The sequence below is a fragment of the Bos mutus genome, chromosome 8, assembly GCF_027580195.1.
Source record: "Bos mutus isolate GX-2022 chromosome 8, NWIPB_WYAK_1.1, whole genome shotgun sequence".
Taxonomy (NCBI): Eukaryota; Metazoa; Chordata; class Mammalia; order Artiodactyla; family Bovidae; genus Bos; species Bos mutus.
In genome coordinates, this window is record NC_091624.1 from 30,020,729 (window position 1) to 30,043,006 (window position 22,278).

Genomic DNA, 22,278 nt, shown 5'->3' on the forward strand with positions numbered 1-22,278 from the left:
AAACACCTGGAGTAACAGGCAAATTTGGCCTTGGAATACGGAATGAAGCAGGGCAAAGACTGATAGAGTTTTGCCAAGAAAATGCACTGGTCACAACAAACACCCTCTTCCAACAACACAAGAGAAGACTCTACACATGGACATCACCAGATGGTCAACACCGAAATCAGATTGATTATATTCTTTGCAGCCAAAGATGGAGAAGCTCTATACAGTCAGCAAAAACAAGACCAGGAGCTGACTGTGGCTCAGACCATGAACTCCTTATTGCCAAATTCAGACTTAAATTGAAGAAAGTAGGGAAAACCACTAGACCATTCAGGTATGACCTAAATCAAATCCCTTCTGATTATACAGTGGAAGTGAGAAATAGATTTAAGGACTTAGATCTGATATATAGAGTGCCTGATGAACTATGGAATGAGGTTCGTGACATTGTACAGGAGACAGGGATCAAGACCATTCCCATGGAAAAGAAATGCAAAAAAGCAAAATGGCTGTCTGGGGAGGCCTTACAAATAGCTGTGAAAAGAAGAGAAGCAAAAAGCAAAGGAGAAAAGGAAAGATATAAGCATCTGAATGCAGAGTTCCAAAGAATAGCAAGAAGAGATAAGAAAGCCTTCTTCAGCGATCAGTGCAAAGAAATAGAGGAAAACAACAGAATGGGAAAGACTAGGGATTCTTCAAGAAAATCAGAGGTACCAAAGGAACATTTCATGCAAAGATGAGCTCGATAAAGGACAGAAATGGTATGGACCTAACAGAAGCAGAAGATATTAAGAAGAGATGGCAAGAATACACAGAAGAACTGTACAGAAAAGAGCTTCATGACCCAGATAATCATGATGGTGTGATCACTGACCTAGAGCCAGACATCCTGGAATGTGAAGTCAAGTGGGCCTTAGAAAGCATCACTACGAACAAAGCTAGTGGAGGTGATGGAATTCCAGTTGAGCTATTCCAAATCCTGAAAGATGATGTTGTGAAAGTGCTGCATTCAATATGCCAGCAAATTTGGAAAACTCAGCAGTGGCCACAGGACTGGAAAAGGTCAGTTTTCATTCCAATCCCAAAGAAAGGCATTGCCAAAGAACGCTCAAACTACCACACAATTGCACTCATCTCACAGCTAGTAAAGTAATGCTCAAAATTCTCCAAGCCAGGCTTCAACAATATGTGAACCGTGAACTTCCTGATGTTCAAGCTGGTTTTAGAAAAGGCAGAGGAACCAGAGATCAAATTGCCAACATCCGCTGGATCATGGAAAAAGCAAGAGAGTTCCAGAAAAGCATCTATTTCTGCTTTATTGACTATGCCAAAGCCTTTGACTGTGTGGATCACAATAAACTGTGGAAAATTCTGAAAGAGATGGGAATATCAGACCACCTGACCTGCCTCTTGAGAAATTTGTATGCAGGTCAGGAAGCAACAGTTAGAACTGGACATGGAACAACAGACTGGTTCCAAATAGGAAAAGGAGTTCATCAAGGCTGTATATTGTCACCCTGTTTATTTAACTTATATGCAGAGTACATCATGAGAAACGCTGGACTGGAAGAAACACAAGCTGGAATCAAGATTGCTGGGAGAAATCTCAATAACCTCAGATATGCAGATGACACCACCCTTAGGGCAGAAAGTGAATAGGAACTAAAAAGCCTCTTGATGAAAGTGAAAGTGGAGAGTGAAAAAGTTAGCTTAAAGCTCAACATTCAGAAAACGAAGATCATGGCATCCAGTCCCACCACTTTATGGGAAATAGATGGGGAAACAGTGGAAACAGTGTCAGACTTTATTTTTCTGGGCTCCAAAATCACTACAGATGGTGACTGCAGCCATGAAATTAAAAGACGCTTACTCCTTGGAAGGAAAGTTATGACCAACCTAGATAGCATATTCAAAAGCAGAGACATTACTTTGCCAACAAAGGTTCGTCTAGTCAAGGCTATGGTTTTTCCTGTGGTTATGTATGGATGTGAGAGTTGGACTATGAAAAAGGCTGAGCGCCAAAGAATTGATGCTTTTGAACTGTGGTGTTGGAGAAGACTCCTGAGAGTCCCTTGGACTGCAAGGAGATCCAACCAGTCCATTCTGAAGGAGATCAGCCCTGGGATTTCTTTGGAAGGAATGATGCTAAAGCTGAAACTCCAGTACTTTGGCCACCTCATTCGAAGAGTTGACTCATTGGAAAAGACTCTGATTTGGGAGGGATTGGGGGCAGGAGGAGAAGGGGACAGAGGATGAGATGGCTGGATGGCATCACTGACTTGATGGACGTGAGTCTGAGTGAACTCCGGGAGTTGGTGATGGACAGGGAGGCCTGGCGTGCTGCGATTCATGGGGTCGCAAAGAGTCAGACACGACTGAGCGACTGATCTGATCTGATTAGACCTAACACATTGGTCCACAGCAACGTGAGAAAAATAACAATGTAGTGATCTTCCTATGAAGCTATTTTTTTTTAAGTTATAATTCTTAACATATGCCTTTGCAATCTGGGAGAGGGGTGTTAAATAGTATGAAATGTCCTTTTGAGAAAAAAATAAAATTTTTGCAAACTGATATCTTCCCAGTCCATGAAGATACAACCTGTGGGAAACAATGTGCTGTGTGTGCTAAGTCGTTTCAGACTTTCTGTGACCCCGTGGACTGTAGCCCGCCAGGTTCCTCTGTCCATGGGATTCTCCAGGCAAGAATATTGGAGTGGGTTGCCATGCCTTCCTTCAAGGGATCTTCCCAGCTCGGGGATCAAACCAGGTCTCCCACATTGCTGGCAGATTTTTTTTTACCATTTGAACCACCAGGGAAGCCCAAGAATACTGGAGTGGGTAGCCTATTCCTTCTCCAGGGGGAATCTTCCCAACCCAGGAATCAAACTGGGGTCTCCTGCATTGCAGGCAAATTCTTTACCATCTGAGTTACCAGGGATGCCTGTGGGAAACAATGCTTTGGGCCAAATAGTCCCGTTGACATAATCTCCCAGAGCATCACCAGCTCAGCAGCCAGAGACTGGCAACCTCAGCTGAGAATCAGGAGAGGTAAGGGAGTCGATGAGGAGCTTACCCTCTCATTCAGATGACTCCCTGATTAGTACTCACGTTGGGCTGAGCAGGGGGAGGGCAGGGACAGCTACAGGAGGCAGGCTGATGTAATGTGTCACAATCCTTAACTGACAGGTACAGCAAGCGGGGTGTGTACATGTGTTTGTCTAAGGCAAATGTGGTTCCATGGATGTAATAAGAGGGCTGGGTTGAAGCCCTCTGAAGAAGCCACTCAACCTCTCTGAGACTGTTTCTTCATTGTCAGTTAAAAAAAGAGCCACAATACCTTCCTCAAGGGCCTTATGAGGCCAGATGAGATCCTGCATGAGAGGAGCTTTGTGTGGCCCACACACTTACACTATGTGTGTGTGCTTAGATGCTCAGTTGTGTCTGACTCTTTGTGACCCCATGGACTGTAGCCTGTCAGGCTCCTCTGTCCATGAGGTTTCTCCAGGCAAGAATACTAGAGTGGACTGCCATGCCCTCCTTCAGGGGATCTTCCCAACCCAGGGATCAAATCCAGGTCTGCAGCATTGCAGGCGGATTTAAGCAAATAAAACAAATACCAGTTTTTACCTTACCTAGTAAAGAGGACTCGATATTTCTGAGGGTTAGTAATAACTGTAGGGCTTCCCCAGTGGCTCAGCGGTAAAGAATCCACCTGTGATGCAGGAGACCTGGGTTCGATCTCTGGGTTGGGAAGATCCCCTGGAGGCAGGCACGGCAGTTCACTCTAGTATTCTTGCCTGGAGAATCCCAAGGACAGAGGAGCCTGGTGGGCTACAGTCCATAGGGTCACAAAGAGTCAGACATGACTTAAGTGACTGAACACGCATGCACGTGCAATAATTGTAATCTTTAACAAAATCTGTTTCTTGGTTTTTGCCATTGTCATTTGTTTTTAGAAAAGCAAGTTAAACCAGACAACTTTAAAATAACTTCTAAATCAGCATTTCAAGTTTCAAGATGTTGATAGACAAATTTACTCAAGAGATGAGATAAAATTCAGCCATTGGTAAGCAGATGAATTTGGTTCAACTGGTGTGTGTGTATCATATTTTGAAAATGTTTAATAACCTATTCCACAGGTAAGGATTTACCTACTGGTGAGACCTTTTAAAATATCAGCAAATGATTTGAAAGAATAAAAAGAAAAAAAAGGAGAGAACATTTGGTTTTGTTTGATTACCTTAAAAATCATATAAATGGCTTTTTTTTACAGATAGGAAAATTAATATAGAGATATTGATGGATATATAAAGAGATTGTGTAAGGCTGAAAATGATAGCCACTCTTATTCCCATGCCCCAGAACACTGCTGACATTTTATTGTGTTTCCTCTGTTGTTTCTTTTTTAACCAGCAAGAATAAAGTGATTTGCATACTGTATTGCTACCCCACAGAATCCTACCAGTACAGACAAATGACTTTAGCTGAACAACAGAAGACCTTGCTTGTAGGATTTTCTAATTATTACGAAATTTATATTTACCCTCCAATATTTCTAGATGTCTATCTGCTTTGATTCCATGCATATTTTCCATTTTTCCTCTCTCCTAGAAATTCCTTGAAACTGTCTTTCTTTTTAAAAATTTTCATGTAGAGACATTCCTAAGTGTTTTCTTTTTTAAAAGTCTTTATTCATTCATTATTTTTAGCTGCACTGGGTCTTCGTTGCAGTCGGCCAGCTTTGTCTAGTTGCAGTGAGCAGGGGCTACTCTCTAGTTGCGATGTGTGGGCTTCTCATTGACGTGGCTCCTCTTGTTGATGAGCACAGGCTCAGAAGTTGTGGTGCACAGGTTTAGTTGTTCTGTGGCCTATGGGCTCTTCCCCGACCAGGGATCAAACCTGAGTCCCCTGCATTGGCAGCTTTTAGAACCACACTGGGATTCATCCATGGCCAAGGAACCCAAGGATGATGAATGCAGGGAGAGTTGGAGACACGCTTCTGATTTCCCTTCTTCCAGTCCTTAGGTATTTATCTCATGACCACTGCAGTAGCGTGGTGGCTGGGGCTCAGCCCGTGTCCCACCTTCTGCTCACACTCCTGATCTGCTGGGGTGGAAGATTAAACAACTGTACCAAACTCTCTTGTACCCGAGCATTTGCATATGAATTTGATGAAGTTAGCCACTCAGATACATCTATGACAGGCTCGGAAGATAAGAATGAGGCAAGGCTGGTGTCTGTGGTTTCTGCACAGGCTTGTGGACATCAGGAGGTGGAGGTGTGGGAGCCTTCCATTTAGGTGGGATGGGTGATAGCCAGTGTGACTGCTAGAGCCTGGAGCTGTAGTGGCTGTTTCTTGATTACACAAGAGGCAGCAGCTCTTTGATAGCTCCATTCTGAAGTGTGGCTTTCAGAATCACCCCTGAAAGCTCCCCATAGAGGTAGCTTTCAACCCTTCCACTGCTTCTGTTAAGCTCAACTCACTTACACCAGCTATAATGGCTTCTCTTCTCTGCAACTGAGCCCCCACTGATACTGCTGTTCTACTGGTTACATCCATCTTGAGCATCTGCTCTGAGTCCACATTGTACTAGGCAAGGAGTCTGTCAGAGAAGTACTAGAATGATTTGCAATGTGCTGCACCAAAGTTACCTTAGTCTTCTCCATCACTCCTATCAAACAGAGGAGGAAATGGAGTCACAGATGAATTAGATAACTTGCCTGAGAGATTTTCAAACCTGAACTCAAACAAGGGAACATAAGCATCTCTTTCCCATTATGTTTGCCACACAGTCATTCATGGTCTCTTTCCCACCCCTCTTCCACACCATCCATCAGCAGAATGATATTTCACAAGAAGCCTGTTTAGCTCTTAGAAACTAATTTCTTTATGTCCTATATTATTATTAGTCTGGAATATTAACCAAATAGTGCTACTGCAAAAGACACTTTTGGTCTGTTCCTAAAGTGGACTAGAGTATGACACACACACCACTACAGTTCTTGCTTTCTTGGTAGAGAGATTAGCAGGGTGAATTACTCTTTTTTTCACTCTTCAATAGGGACAATTTATCACTATTTGAAGAGTTGTATATTTCTGTTGATTTCTTGGTTTAGAATTGCAACAGACACTCAGACTTCTGCAAAATTCCAATTACTTTCTGCATGGAATGCAACTGAATGCATGGATGTCTTCCGGAGAGCAGGTCTTATGAATAACACAATTCTTGGAGCCCATTTTCACTCAAGCCTTGCCTTGATGGTTTCAGTAGCTCCAGGTCAGAATTTCACTTTACACATCTGAGGTTCACACTCATTCCCACCCCTGTCCTGCTTCATCCAGTACAAAAAGAGGCAACGCGAACTTGATGGAACTGAAAATGCCAAAACCACACAAAAGAATGTAGGCCTGGGTGAAGCTCAGCTGCCAAGTATGAGATCTTTCCCCCCAGTGAGTCCTCCGCAAACAAGGTCAGTCTTGAAAGCCGACACTACCTTAACCAGGGAGGAGCCAATGGCGCCATTAAAAACTCTTGCCAGTGGTTACCTCAGACAATGTAAATACAAAACTGGTGCTTGTGTTTATTTAAAGTTATTGGCATTGCGCTTATTCCTGGTAGACAAAGATTATCTTGTTTACAGCAGCATCCAGTTGATGGACAAGACTCTGTATAACATAAATCAAACTATGTGGTGGGGGTGGGGGTGGGGTGGGGGTGCGGCGGGGTGGGGCGGGGGACCCGTTAGCATAAACAATTTCCCTTAAGCAAAACAAATCCTGCCAAGACTCAAGCTGGAATTCATTTATTATACAGTTTCAAGTTGACTTGTTTCAACATTAAACAACTGCAAAAGCAGAAGGGTAAGAACTGGTGTCCAAGGCCATGACAAGCCTGTCCTTTTCACTCCTAGCAGTTTTTGCAGAAGGGGTTTCTGGCTTTGTTGTGTTGCGACATTCACTCTTCTGCGAATGCTGCTGTTTGTGTCACTCCACAGGGAAAGTGTGGCTGTGTACCAAACATGTGTATAGACGACAGGAAGGGGCAAGGGGACCACCTGAAGTATACCATGGTCCTTTCAAAGGCATTTGGCCTGGTGGACAAACCCGGACTTGGGAACCTTAGTGAGTTTAACGATATAGAGACAAGGTGTTAGGATTTCAGGGCAAATGTACAGAGCTCTGCTGCTACTGCTGCTAAGTCACTTTCGTGTCTGACTCTGTGCAACCACATAGATGGCAGCCCACCAGGCTCTGCCGTCCCTGGGATTCTCCAGGCAAGAACACTGGAGTGGGTTGCCATTTCCTTCTCCAGTGCATGAAAGTGAAAAGTGAAAGTGAAGTCGTTCAGTCATGTCTGACCCTCAGCGACCCCATGGACTGCAGCCTTCCAGGCTTCTCCATCCGTGGGATTTTCCAGGCAAGAGTACTGGAGTGGGGTGTCATTGCCTTCTCCATTACAGAGCTCTAGTGGGGGTCAAAGCTTGGCAGTGACCTCAGCCTCCTTCTGGGGTTCAGACTTGTTGGCACTGGTGGCAGGGCCTTGCTGAGGTTTACTCACAGGAGAAACTGCAGGACCTCCTGAGAAAGACTCATGTCAGTGAATATATAATCCAGCAGACAAGCAGGCCCCAGATAGGAGTGGTCCTAGGTCCTACCTGGTGATGCAGTAGCACAGACTCTCAGCAGGAAGTTGTGCCTGGGGAACACAGCAACCCTCAGAAAAGTGATGTATGGATAGGAGTAGGAAGAACCACAGTGGTGGTGGCACATGGAGTTGGGGTGGGAGGCACCCAGGGGAAAAAAAAACACTGTGTCAGGGGAGGAAACAGGAGATGAGGAGTAACAGGATCCTGCCTCAGAAAGTGAGAGTGGAGGATGGATCAATGGCTGGATGGATGGATGAAGAGGCCCCTCATCCCAACACAGTACATGTGACATAGGAATAGGAGGGAGACTGGCCAGGAGGGGCTGGCAGGACTTTGTTTCTCAGAAACTCAATCCCCATTCTTTGTTTTTCTCCCTTTGCTGTCTGTTTCTCCTCTAGTTAGGACATGTCTTAACTAGGATGTCCCTGGCATCCCATAGAGGGTGGGATTGACACTGGGCTTGACTCCATGCCCATCTGCTCTGTCCTGGCCACATTACCATCCCTGCAGCCCTCTTGAGCCCGGGGCATCCTTGGCTATGCACAGGCTGTTAAAACCTCCCTGAAGCCTCAGGCTACCCATAGATGCCACCTTTATCCTGTCACCTTTTGGCTGACACTTACTGATACATATTAAGACCTTTGATATCTGAAGGTAGGTCCTTCTCTCCAAACTAAGCCTCACCTCTGTCCTGGCTGCCTTGACTGTTCATGAACCTTAACACCACTGACCTCAACACCTCAACTTCCCTTAACCTTCACCCTGACTGCCCTGAGCCCTGTTTACCCAAACATGTTCCCCTCAAACAAGAAACACTACCTGACTCCCCTACACTTCACCCACTCACCCCACTCCCATGCATATGCTCTTTGGTTCCTCCAGGCCCGTGCCCTCTCCATCACCTTCTCACCTGCAAGGTGCCTCCTGGCCCTACTTCATTCTCTTTTCATGTCACCAATCACCCTATCCCCTGGCTTCTCTGACCTCTGCCAAGGTCCACGTGCCAAACCTGACCCTGGACCCCCACTGCCATCCCTGGGATTCTCCAGGCAAGAACACTGGAGTGGGTTGCCATTTCCCAATGTTTGCCTTCTCTGCGCTCACATTTGGGCAGTATATTGGTTATCAGTTTTTCATAAGAAATTACTCCAAAGCTTAATGGCTTAAAACAGCAAACATTTATTTTTCTTCATTTGGTTTCTGTGGGCTGAGCTGGGTGGCTGTGATTCAGGGCCCCTCGGGAGGTTGCAATGAAGATGTTGGCCAGGGCTGCAGCCACCTAAAAGGCTGGACTGGGGCTGGAGGGTTTGTCTCCAAGGGCTCCATGCATAGCTATTGACAGGAGGCCTCAGCTCCTTGCCATAGGGCCTCTTCATCAGGTTGCTTGAGCATCCTCAGGGTCTGACAGCTGGCTTCCCCCAAAACAAGTGATCTAAGAAGGAGAAAGAGCAAAGGAGAAGACTCCAGTCTCCTGTGACCTAGATTCAGACATTACACACTGTCACTGGCACTTCCGCTATTTTCTGTCGCTGAGAAGAAAGTTGCCAGGCCAGCCCACAGTCTGAATTAGGGGAATTAGACTCAACCATCTGAAGAGAGGAGTGTCAGGAATATGTGGACATTTAAAATAACCACCACAACATCCTTCATTCTTTTACTTTAATGACAGAAATCACTCCAATTTCCTGCCCACTTGACTACAGTCAGAGCCAACTTGTGAAATCTTCAGTTCAGTTCAGTCACTCAGTCATGTCTGACTCTTTGTGACCCCATGGACTGCAGCACGCCAGGCTTCCCTGGCTATCACCAACTCCCAGAGCCTACTCAAACTCATGTCCACTGTGTCGTTGATGCCATCCAACCATCTCATCCTCTGTCATCCCCTTCTCCTCCTGCCTTCAATCTTTCCCAGCATTGGGGTCTTTTCCAATGAGTCAGTTCTTCACATCAGGGGCCAAAGTATTGGAGTTTCAGCCTCAGCATCAGTCCTTCGAATGAATATTCAGGACTGATTTCCTTTAGGATTGACTGGTGGGAGCTCCTTGCAGTCCAGGGGAGTCTCAAGAGTCTTCTCCAACACCACAGTTCAAAAGCATCAATTCTTTGGCTCTCAGCTTTCTTTATAGTCCAACTCTCACATACATACATGACTAGTGGAAAAACTATAGCTTTGACTAGATGGGCCTTTGTTGGCCAAAAAATGTCTCTGCTTTTTAAAATGCTGTCTAGGTTGGTCATAGCTTTTCTTCCAAGGAGCAAGTGTCTTTTAATTTCATGACTGCAGTCACCATCTGCAGTGATTTTGGAGCCACAGAACATAAAGTTTGTTTTTGTTTCCACTGTTTCCCCATCTATTTGCCCTGAAGTGATGGGACCAGATGCCATAATCTTTGTTTTCTGAATGTTGAGTTTTAAGCCAACTATCTCACTCTCCTCTTTCACTTTCATCAAGAGGCTTTTTAGTTCTTCTTTGCTTTCTGCCATAAGGGTGGTATCATCTGCATATCAGAGGTTCTTGATATTTCTCCTGACAATCTTGATTCCAGTTTGTGCTTCATACAGCCTGGCATTTCACATGATGTACTCTGCATAAAAATTAAATAAGCAGGATGACAATATACAGCCTTGATGTACTCCTTTCCTTTTATTTGGAACCAGTCTTTTGTTCCATGTCCAGTTCTAACTGTTGCTTCCTGACCTGCATACAGATTTCTCAGGAGGCAGGTAAGGTGGTCTGGTATTCCTATCTCTTTAAGAATCTTCCCGGGTGTTGTGACCCACACAGTCAAAGGCTTTGGTGCAATCAATAAAGCAGAAGTAGATGTTTTTCTGGAACTCTCTTGCTTTTTTGATAATCCAGTGGATGTTGGCAATTTGATCTCTGGTTCCTCTGCCTTTTCTAAATCCAGCTTGAAAATCTGGAAGTTCGTGGTTCATGTACTATTGAAGCCTGGCTTGGAGAATTTTGAGCATTACTTTGCTAGCATGTGAGATGAGTGCAGTGATGTGGTAGTTTGAACATTCTTTTTGGCACTGCCTTTCTTTGGGATTGAAATGAAAACTGACCTTTTCAAATCCTGTGGCCACTGCTGAGTTTTCCAAATTTGCTGGCATATTGAGTGCAGCACTTTCACAGCATCATCTTTTAGGATTTGAAATAGCTCAGCTAGAATTCCATCGCCTCCATTAGTTTTGTTCATAGTAATGCTTGCTAAGGCCCACTTGACTTTGCATTCCAGGATGTCTGGCTCTAGGTAAGTGATCACACCATCATGGTTATCTGGGTCATAAAGATCTTTTTGTATAGTTCTTCTATATTCAGAACTTCTATATTCAGTGTATTCAGCTATTTAGGCCTCCTTGGACAACCATTTTGCCTTTTTGCATTTCCTTTTCTTGGGGATGGTCTTGATCCCTGCCTTCTGTACAATGTCACAAACCTCCATCCATAGTTCTTCAGGCACTCTGACTATCAGATCTAATCCCTTGAATCTATTTGTCACTTCCATTGTATAATCATAAGTGATTTGATTTAGGTCATACCTGAATGGTCTAGTGGTTTTCCCTACCTTCTTCAATTTAAGTCTGAATTTGGCAATAAGGAATTCATGATCTGAGCCACAGTCAGCTCCTGGTCTTGTTTTTGCTGACTGTATAGAGCTTCTCCATCTTTGGCTGCAAAGAATATAATCAATCTGATTTCAGTGTTGACCATCTGGTGATGTCCACGTGTAGAGTCATCTGTTGTGTTGTTGCAAGAGGGTGTTTGCTATGACCCGTGTGTTCTCTTGGCAAAACTCTGCCAAGAGTTTGCCTTTGACCTGCTTTGTTTTGTACTCCAAGGCCAAATTTGCCTGTTACTCCAGGTATCTCTTGATTTTCTACTTTTGCATTCCAGTCACCTATAATGAAAAGGACATCTTTTTTGGGTGTTAGTTCTAAAAGGTCTTGTAGGTCTTCATAGAATCATTCAACTTCAGCTTCTTTAGCATTACTGGTCAGGGCATAGACTTGAATTACTGTGATATTGAATGGTTTGCCTTGGAAATGAACAGAGATCATCCTGTCCTTTTTTGAGATTGCATCCAAGTACTGCATTTTGGACTCTTTTGTTTACTATAATGGCTACTCCATTTCCTCTAAGGGATTCCTGCCCACAGTAGTAGATATAATGGTCATCTGAGTTAAATGTACCCATTCCAGTCCATTTTAGTTTGCTGATTCCTAGAATGTCGACGTTCACTCTTGCCAACTCCTGTTTGACCACTTCCAATTCAACTTGAATCATGGACCTAACGTTCCAGGTTCTTATGCAATAGTGCACTTTACAGGATTGGACCTTACTTCCATCACCAGTCACATCCACAACTGGGTGTTGTTTTTGCTTTGGCTCCATCTCTTCATTCTTTCTGGAGTTATTTCTCCACTGATCTCCAGTAGTATATTGGGCACCTACTGACCTGGGGAGCTCCTCTTTCAGTGTTCCATCTTTCTGCCTTTTCATACTGTTCATGGGCTTCTCAAGGCAAGAATACTTAAGTGGTTTGCCATTCCCTTCTCCAGTGGACCATGTTTTGTCAGAACTTTCCTGTCCACTTGACTACAGTCAGAGCCAAGTTGTGAAATCTTAACTGGAACCAGTCTTGTCATCCACCTTCTCCTCTGCAAATGGGTAACTGCACGCTGATGGAGAAAATCCCACAAATGGGCAATAGGGTTTAGGCAGATGTGTTTTCTTCCTGCTTCTGGTGCATCTTCTCTGTGGCCCTAGGTGACTCTCACTGCTGTTTCTTGGTGGCACAACCAGAATTCACCTCCCTCCTCTGTGCCTCCTCTAGACGCACACACCACACACAGTCAGCAGGCAGCTGCCTCCAGCTTCACTGATGTTAGCACTTCCTCCCCTCTCTCCAAATGACTTTGTGTCATAGACTACTTTCCCTCCCTTCTTAGGGCAAAGGGGGCTTCTCTCCTTTATTCAAGCTTTATTTTCTCTGATTCAATCCCCTATTCCTCTAGCAATCAGCACAGGTTCCTCTTAATCTTTCACCTTTCTGGTGGGTTCCCGTGTCCCCCTATGACCCCCAAACTAAGAGCAAACTCATGTTTGTTCCAGCTTTTTACTTTAAGGCAAAACAAAATAACAATCCATCCTCGGCCACACAAGACACCCACAGCTATCTTTCATGGATGGTCTTGTGTCTCCTCCACTTCAAAGCTGAGCTTCTAGAATGAGTGGTGTGCACTCTTGGCTCTTCTTCTACCCTACCACCACCACCCAGCTCTCAATCCTTGGCAGCCTAGCCTCCCCTCCCTGGCTTCCTTGATACTCTAGGGGCCACCACACAGCTGGCCCCACAGATTATCTGGTCTCGTGTGACTCCCTGTAGCCCTGGACTCTCTGTCAATACCTCCTTCCCTTCAACACTCTCTCCTCATTCCTGTTTGTCTCCTCAGCCCCTTCTGGCTCCCCTACTTCTTCCTAGCATGTTCTTGGTCTTTCTGAGGAACCTCACCAACTCATATTACTCGCCCTGGTTTTCTGCAGCTGCACTTCCAGCCCTGTCCTTGTTAAGCAGCTCACAGTTATTGCCCGTGGCCCTGCCTCCCCTGCATGTCACATGTGAAACTTAACCTTGACACAGTCATGTCTAGACTGATCACATTTCCTCCCAAACTTGGTATCCCTAGCCACTCAAACCAGGACCTAGAAGCCTTCCATCTTACATACATATGACCAATCTATTAAGTAATCTTGGGAAATAAAACAACAATAATAACAAAAATGTGCTTAGTCGCTCAGTCATGTCTGACTCTGCAGCACCATGGACTGTAGCCTGCCAGGCTCATCTGTCCATGGGATTCTCCAGGCAAGAATACTGGAATGGGTTGCTGTGCCCTCCTCCAGGGGATCTTCTCAACCCAGGGAATGAACCCAGATCTCCCACATTGCAGGTGGATTCTTTACCATCTGAGCCTCCAGGACAGCTCAGCTTGCCTTCACAGCTATCTTGGCCACCTCCTTTCCTACTGGCATGAGCCTCTGCTTCCTCATCAGCAAATTGGGCATAATAACAATATTTACTTGTGCTGGCTTTGTGATGATACAAGTAGTGCCAGAGAGTAAGAGCTCAGTACAGGTTGGCTCTGACCATCACTGCTCTTCATCCCCAGGGACAGACATGGCTCAGGCAGAGCTACTCAAGTTCTGGCCCACAGACTGGGGCCAGTTTGGGAAATATCTGTCATTGGTTTGCAATGGGATAAATTCAGAAGTTGAGAGGAAGCAGTTTAAACTCTTTTAAATTATAACCCTGAAGCATTCTAAACCGTTACAGGGTCTGATGGGTAATTTTATACAGACTGAATCTAAAGAGAAAAAAAGGGCTTCTCCTCACACTCATAAGGATGTGTGACCAGAAGACCAGAAGATAACAACTGCTGGCAAGGATGTGGAGACACGGGAACACTGTGCACTACGGTGGGAATGTAAATGGTGCCAGCACTGTGGAAGAGCATTGCAGTTCCTAAAAATTTTTTAAAAATTACCATATGATTGGCAATTCTACTTCTGGGTATAAACCCCAAAGAACTGAAAGGAGGGAGTTAAACAGATATTTGTACATGCATATTCATAGCATGGGCTTCCCAGGTGGCAGTCGTGGTAAAGACCCTGCTTGCTAATGTATGAGACATAAAATACGCAGGTTTGATCCCTGGGTCAAGAAAATTGCCCTAGAGGAGGGCATGGCAACCTACTCCCGTATTCTTGGAGATTACCATGGACAGAGGAGCCTGGAAGACTATCTAGTCCATGGGGGTCACAAAAAGTCGGACACAGCTGAGGCAGCTTAGCCCACATGCATTCATAGCATCATTATTCATTAGCTAAAAGATGGATGAAACACAAGTGCCCATTGCAGGATGAAAGGGTAAACAAAATGTGGAATATTATGCAGTCTGAAAAAGGAAGGAAATTCTGCCTTCCTGAGGGCATTATGCTGGGTGAAATAAGCCAGACCACACACAAAAGGACAGATACAGTATCATCCCGCTTGAATTCGATTCCTAGAGAAGTGGAGATCAGAGACAGAAAGTAGAAGGGTGGTTGCCAGGGAATGGGGCAAGAGAGAATAGATAGTTGTTTCATGGTTAGTTTCAGTTTTGCAAGATGGAAAAGTTCTGGAGATTGGTTACATAGCAGTGTGGTTGTACTTAACACTACTGAACTGTACATGATAAAAAATGTTTAGGATGGTAAATTTTATATTATGTACATTTGATCCCAATTTTAAAAACTATCTTGATAGAAAATTAGACCTAGAAGACCTCCTAGAACTAACACCAAAAAAAGATGTCCTATTCATCTTAGGGGATTGGAATGCAAAAGTAGGAAGTCAAGAGATCCCTAGAGTAACAGGCAAGTTTGGCTTTGGAGTACAAAATGAAGCAGGGCAAAGGCTAACAGAATTCTGCCAAAAGAACACACTGGTCTTAGCAAACACCCTTTTTCAACAACACAAGAGATGACTTTACACATGAACATCACCAAATGGTCAATACTGAAATCAGATTGATTACATTCTTTGTAGCTGAAGATGGAGAAGCTGTATACAGTCAGCAAAAACAAGATCTGAAGCTGACTGTGGTTCAGACCAAGAGCTTTCTCATAGCAAAATTCAGGCTTAAACTAAAGGTGGGGAAAACCATGAGGCCAGTCAGGTATGACTTAAATCAAATACCTTATGAATATACAATGGAGGTGACGAATAGATTCAAGGGATTAGATCTAGTGAACAGAGTGCATGAAGAACTATGGACAGAGGTCCATAATATTGTACAGGAGGCCACAAACAAAACCATTCCAAAGAAAAAGAAAAGCAAGAAGGCAAAATGGTTGTGTGAGGAGGCTTTACAAATAGCTGCAGAAAGAAGAGAAGCAAAAAGCAAGGGGGAAAGGGAAAGGTACACCCAACTAAACAGAGTTTCAGAGAATAGTAGGGGAGACAAGAAGGCCTTCAATGAACAGTGCAAAGAAATAGAGGAAAACAACAGAAGGGGAAAGACTAGAGATCTCTTCAAGAAAATTGGAAATATCAAAGGATGGGCACAATAACTGTGGATGTCAAATATCCAAAGATGGGCAAAATAAAGGACAGAAATGGTAAAGACCTAATAGAAGCAGAAGAGATCAAGAAGAGAATGTACAGAAGAAGTGTACAAAAAAGAGTTTAATGAACCGGGTAACTACGATGGTGTGGTCAGTCACCCAGAGCCAGACATTCTGGAGTGTGAAGTCAATTGGGCCTTAGGAAGCACTGCTGTCAATAAAGCTAGTGGAGGTGATGGAACTCCAGCAGAGCTATTTAAAATTCTAAAAGATGGTGCTATCAAAATACTGCACTCAATATGTCAGCAAATCTGGAAGACTCAGCAGTGGCCACAGGACTGGGAAGGTCAATCCTCATTCCAAACCCTAAGAAGGGTAGTACTAAAGAATGTTCAAACCATTGGGCAATTGCACTCATCTCCCATGCTAGTAAGGTTATGCTCAAAATCCTTCAAGCTAGGCTTCAGCATTACGTGAATCGAGAATTTCCTGATGTGCAAGCTGCGTTTAGAAAAGGCAGAGGAACCAGAGAGCAAATTACCAACATTCACTGAATCACAGAGAAAGCAAGGGAATTCCAGAAAAACATCTACCTCTGTTTCTAAAGCTATGCTAAAGCCTTTGACCGTGTGGATCATAACAAATTGTGGAAAGCTCTTAAAGAGATGGGAATACCAGACCATCTTACCTGTCTCCTGAGAAACCTGTATGTCAGTCAAGAAGCAACAGTTAGAACCCTGTGTGGAACAACCGATTGGTTTAGGATTGATAAAGGAGTACGACAAGGCTGTTCATCGTCAACCTGTTTATTGAACTTATATGCAAAGCCCATCATGAGAAATGCTGGGCTGGATGAGTTACAAGCTGGAATCAAGATTGCCAGGAGAAACATCAACAACTTCAGATATGCTGATGATACCACTGTAATGGCAGAAAGCAAAGAGGAACTAAAGAACCTCTTGATGAGAGTGAAGGACGAGAGTGAAAAAGCCAGCTTAAAACTAAGCATTCAAAAAACTAAGACCATGGCATCCAGCCCCATCACTTCATGGCAAAAAGAAAGGGAAAAGGTGGAAGCAGTGACAGATTTTCTCTTCTTGGGCTCTAAAATCACTGTGGATTGTGACTGCAGCCATGAAATTATAAGACGGTTACTTCTTGGAAGGAAAGCTGTGACAAATCTAGACAGGTTTTTTCTTTTTTTCTTTCCAGTATTCACATATGGTTGTGGGACCATAAAGAAAACTGAGTGCCGAAGAATTGATGCTTTTGAACCGTGGTGTTGAGAAGACTCTTGAGAGTCCCTTGGACTGCAAAGAAATCAAACTAGTCAATCTTAAAGGAAATCAACCTTGAATATTCATTGGAAGAACTGATGCTGAAGTTGGAGCTCCAGTACTTTGGCCACTTGATGCGAAGAATCGACTCATTGGAAAAGATCCTGATGTTAGGAAAGACTGAAGGCAGAAGGACAAGCGGGTGACAAAAGATGAGATGGTTAGATGGCATCACTGACCTCAATGGACATGAATTTGGGCAAACTCTAGGAGATGGTGAGGGACAGTGAAGCCTGGCATGCTGTAGACCAAGGGGTCGCAAAGAGTCGGACATGCCTTGGTGACTGAACAACAATGACATCTGGTCCCAATTTTAAACAAATTTGATAAAAAGTTGGGCTTATATTTTGTATGTTCTTTTAAATTTTCTTTTCTTTTTTTTTTTTTTTTCTGATAACATGTTTTACAAAAGTATCTGCTCAAGGAGTATTGGAAACAAAATGGGTCCTTCACTGCACACTACATATGCTTTTGTAAGCTCTGCCTCGGGTCAGGCTCCTGACCAATCCTACTGGCTTGCCTGCCTGCACTGTCTCACCCCTCTCCAATCCACTTCTCACCCTGTGGCCACAGTAATCTTTCTAAAGGGCAAGTCTAACTTCATGTCTATCGTGGGGAAAGTTCTTAGTTGCTTTTTGCTTGCTTTGAGAAAACCTTCCAACTCCTCAGCTGTCATTCCTCTGAGCTGAAGTCTGTGCCCCTGCCCAGCCTTATGGCTCCTTGCTTGTGGATGGACCTTAGAGCATCCCCGGGGCCTCTGAATCACCTGGTGGGGTACTGGCTACCCTTTTGCTTGAAATGCCTTTGCCCCTGTGTCCCACTCACCTAACTGGCTCATCTGTAAAAAATCATCTTTTCCCAAAAGCTTTCTCTGAAAGTCTAGGAAACCACTAGGAGTATGATTAACCATGGGAAAATGAGCTTCCTTGGCATGGACACAAATATGAGAAGCTGGAAAGTAAGAGGTCAGGCACTCTGATGTGCAATAGGAGGGAGGCTGCTCCTTTGCACTCCCCAAGTGATGCCTGGAGGGTCCTCCACCACTTGCTCTGTTTCTGTGTCTCTGTTTCCTCCTCCAGATACTTTAGCAAATCAGTTTCTTCACAGCTGGTGGGATGGTGTCAGACAACGGGGCCCTGAGGGTGTGAACATCTAGGGGACCCCAAGCCAGGACTCGCCTTGTTGCCACTCTGCACCGCATGGAGAAGGCAGGCAGTACAGAGTCCCCTGGGCCTCTCAGGCCCCCAAAGGTTGCTGTCTCTCCTTTCAACTTGGGATGAGAAAGAGAGACTTCAGGCCAGGTTTCCAACGTGCTTCCCAGTGAGCGGGGAGCAGCCAGGCAGAGCTGGCCTGGGCTGTATGGACAGCAGGCCCTTCCAAGGCTGCTTCCTGCCTATTGTCCTGCAGTGACCTTGACCTCCCAGCCCCATCCTGAGCAGTCGGCAGGGTGGAACCCTACTTTCTGCCAGCGATGGCCCACATCCTGCTTGGGGCACCTGGATTCATATCATGTGCCCAAACCTCCAAATACGTTTGTAAGATCTTCCCAAATGACCACTGCAGGCATCTCTTTTATTTCAAGATGACTACAAGAAGGGGCAGCGCTGTCCTGGCCAGACTTCCTTCCCAGCTACCTGGTTCCCAGCCTCCTCTTGTGGGTGGGGAATTAAAAAAAAAAATCATTATTATATGTAGACCCAATGTAGAAATTAGGAATTATTTATGGTTTCCTGCAATCCTCTCAGGTATAATATGTCAGATTCAAACTGGAAACTATGTCTGGGATGAAATCCTGCTTGAAACGGTTTTTTGTGGTTCATATTAATGACTGGTTTCTGGCAGGTTTACACAAACAAAATGAATATTATAATTTGGTGGGTAAGCAAATAAATTACTTTATAGGATTTAGGCACTTCCCATGGAAGCTTTGATTTATCCAAAAGGCACCTATGCATGCAGGTTGCTAAATAGCCAACTTGTGACGCTTGAAGCCTGGTTCTTAGATTAAACAGGAGGTAGGGCCCATGCCTCTGCAGGCTTTCTGCTTAAATAGAGAAATACAGGATGCTTGATAAGTAAAAAGATGCTAAGTTGAATTTTAAGCCAGCTGGGAGCCTTGAGACTTGACCTACATACAAGGGAATGGACATTTTCACAGGCCATCAAGTGCCTGGCAGAGTTTGTGGAGGACAATGACATTTTAGAGATGGCCAGCATTATTTCTTGGCCACACAGAAGCTCTCTTGGGCTCTGCTAGCCCTGGGCTTCCATGAGATCTCTGCTGGTTTTAAATTGCTGCAAGGTATAAGAAGGTCCTTTAGAGTTTTCATAGCTCTGAAGCATGATATTACTGATAGATAAAAAGGCTCCCACGGGACAGCTATCCAAGCTGAAGGGCTGTGTTTGTATAAATACCCAAACAAACCCTCCAGGGAGATATATGACGAGAGACAAACTCTTGGAATCTGAGGCAAAGATAAACAAGCCAGTTGCAGCGACAGAGCCAGAGCACCACCGGGTTCCTAGGGAATGTTCTGTGAGGAGCTGTTGCTGGCGCAGACCCCCGAGGAGAGAGGCTGTGGAAAGAGAGCCCGAGTAAGATGCTATGTGTAGCTTCCACACAGCAGGCCTCGCTTGGCCCAGCTCCCGTGGCCCCAGGTGAAATGGACCTGCTCTTCCCTGGAGGCTCCGGGGGGAGCCATGCTCTGCTCCCAGTGCCCAATCCTTCTTTGATGGAGACAGGTGTATGGAGCACTGGTCTTGGGGCCCAGGGCATGTGTGGAAGGATCCCAAGTGCGGAAAGGCCCAGGCCCAGCCCAGGAGCTCTGAGGAAGGGGAATGTGGGAGCTGCCAGCCCCCTTCCACCCCCAGACATGTACACCCCTCAGCTGCAGGCCTCCAGAAAGACCTGCGCCTTGTCGATGATCTGCTGTACTGTGCCACTCATGAGTTGAGCGCATGAGATTTACTTTTTCTACCCTTATTTGATTGAAACCTACTTTGATTGTCCAAAGTAAGTTGAATCTTTAAAAAAAAAAAAGATGGAATGTTGTGTGCTTCTTATGTGGATGGAGGATGGCTAGCGTGCCCTTCCTGGGGTGGGTCTGGGGCAGGGGGCAGGCAGAGAGGCAATTAGGTCTGCGGTGACAAGGGAAGCCTTCTGTTGCTGCTGAGCTGAACCAGGCAGTGGGTCCTCAGTAACGGGGGGGCGAAGAGGGCTCTGGGCACCACACACTTACTTTTTTTTGCAAACAGTTATGTAAACACATACACAGGCTGGTTGCTGCCTTGGGGGATCTGGTATGTAACCAATCCATCCCCTGGGTCCTGGCGCTTGGGTGCTTCCACTTTACAGCATTTGGAAGGCAACTTGATTGGAGCAGGCTGTGGACTTTGCCGATGCGGGGAAATAATTTTCTCTTGGAGTCAAGCCCTCCTTTGCTTGTTGAGAAAGGGAGAACTTTTGTTCTGGATGAGTATTGGCAGGAGATACGTCATTCTGGTTATTCTAGATGCCTTCGGGCACCCAACACCAACCTCCAAGGGTACCCTTGGTGTATAAGCAACTATTGAGGCCAAATGTTTGACCCATTTGCCTGGGTCAAATGTCACCTCCTTAAGGAGAACTTTTCTGACCAGTCTTACTACAAAACAAACCAAAAAACCCCAAACAACATAAAATGACTCATCCTGGCCTATTTCATTCATACCACCTTAACTCTATCTGGAAATATTTATTTCTCTGCTTGTTTATTGTCTCTGTCCTATTAGACATGAGCTCTGTGAGAGAACGGATCTTGTTTGTATGATCTCTGATCTATCCTTGGCATGTAAAACTGTTCCTGAAATACAGTAGGTGCTTAAAAAAATTGTGGGATGAATGAAGGTGCTTTCAAAAGCACACAAGATTTGTTTTTATCAGGTTGGTAAAACTATGCAGAAATGATTGCCGTTGAAGAAGAAGTCTATATTCACAGATCCCTGGAAACTGAAGGCACAGCATACCATGCAAGGCCCTGTGGGGAAGCACAGGGGCCCACCAGGAGGCAGAAAGAGAGTAAAGCACGGGCCAAAAGGCTTTATTGTGGCTTCTGTGGGAAGGGATGGATGAATCTGAGTGAACAGCTGAACAGGCTCAAGATTAGCTGGTTTGAATAATTTCTACAGCTCTGGGCTCTAGGGTGGTCCCTTATTGTGTGGTAGTTGATTAAGGCAGTAGTTGGTTATTACACTCGTATTGCCTCTAAGAGTGTAAAAACTAGATAGAGGAGGTAGTTTGGAGTGTAGTCTCTGGATGTGTCTGCATATGAAAGACACGCAGGAAAGTCGTTTGCTGCCTGGAGATATTAGCTAACCCTGGGAGGGGCAGTCCTTCACTGGGTCCCCAAAGTCCCTAGATGTCAAGTATCATAAAATATAGGAAATAAAAAACGTGATTAATGCAGAATGACTCTTTGACATGCATAGAAATGTAAAAGTTGTGGGTATAGACGTTTAGACAAATGTGATGACCAAACACACTTAGAGTGAGTAGGACAGGTGGAGCTAGAGTTCCATTTCAATTGGTCCTGTAATCAGCGTATTTCCCCCGGGGGGTTTTGCTAATGGGATTGACAGTGGGAAATGATCTTTTCTGACACCAGCCCTCTAAAACAATTTATTGGAGTATAACATACATACAGAGGATTGCATCTAACACAAGGTCTGATTCATGAATATTCACAAACTGAACACACCCAGGAAGCCAGCCCTCTTGTACCCTGTTCATTTCCTGTGGTGACCACCATCTTGACCTCTAATAGCATAGGTTAGTTTTGCCCATTTTTACCTTCATATAAATGGATTAATATGGAGCTTCACTTTTTTTTTCTAATTATATTTGTGAAATTCATATATATTATTGCCCTTGTGGCAAACAGTCCATTCTCATCACTATAAGGTATCCCATTGTGTGTGGATACACCACAATTTACTTATCCATTCAAATGTAAGGAGCATTTGGGAAGCTTCCAGTTTGGGTCTCTGGCCCCTCCATTGACTTTTTGCCCACTGGTGTGTCAGTCAATAGAACTGTTACCAATAGAACTTACTGTGGACAAATTGGTTCAGAGGGCAGATTTATTGGAACCATTCTAAGGAGCTCACAGAATACTATAAAAGGAAGAGAGGAAACAGCCAGGCTTTGAAAAGGATG

At 44.7% G+C, this 22,278-nt stretch overlaps 1 protein-coding gene across 1 annotated transcript in view; it reads left to right on the forward strand.

The window, feature by feature from the left end:
* Positions 1-20,046, forward strand: part of LOC102285622 (histone H4-like) — a 62,779-nt gene extending 42,733 nt beyond the window's left edge. Inside the window, exon 2 of the mRNA XM_070374922.1 lies at positions 19,827-20,046. Coding sequence (XP_070231023.1) covers positions 19,827-20,046 — 220 coding nt within the window. The remainder of the gene's footprint in view (positions 1-19,826) is intronic.
* The last annotated feature ends 2,232 nt before the right edge of the window (positions 20,047-22,278 follow it).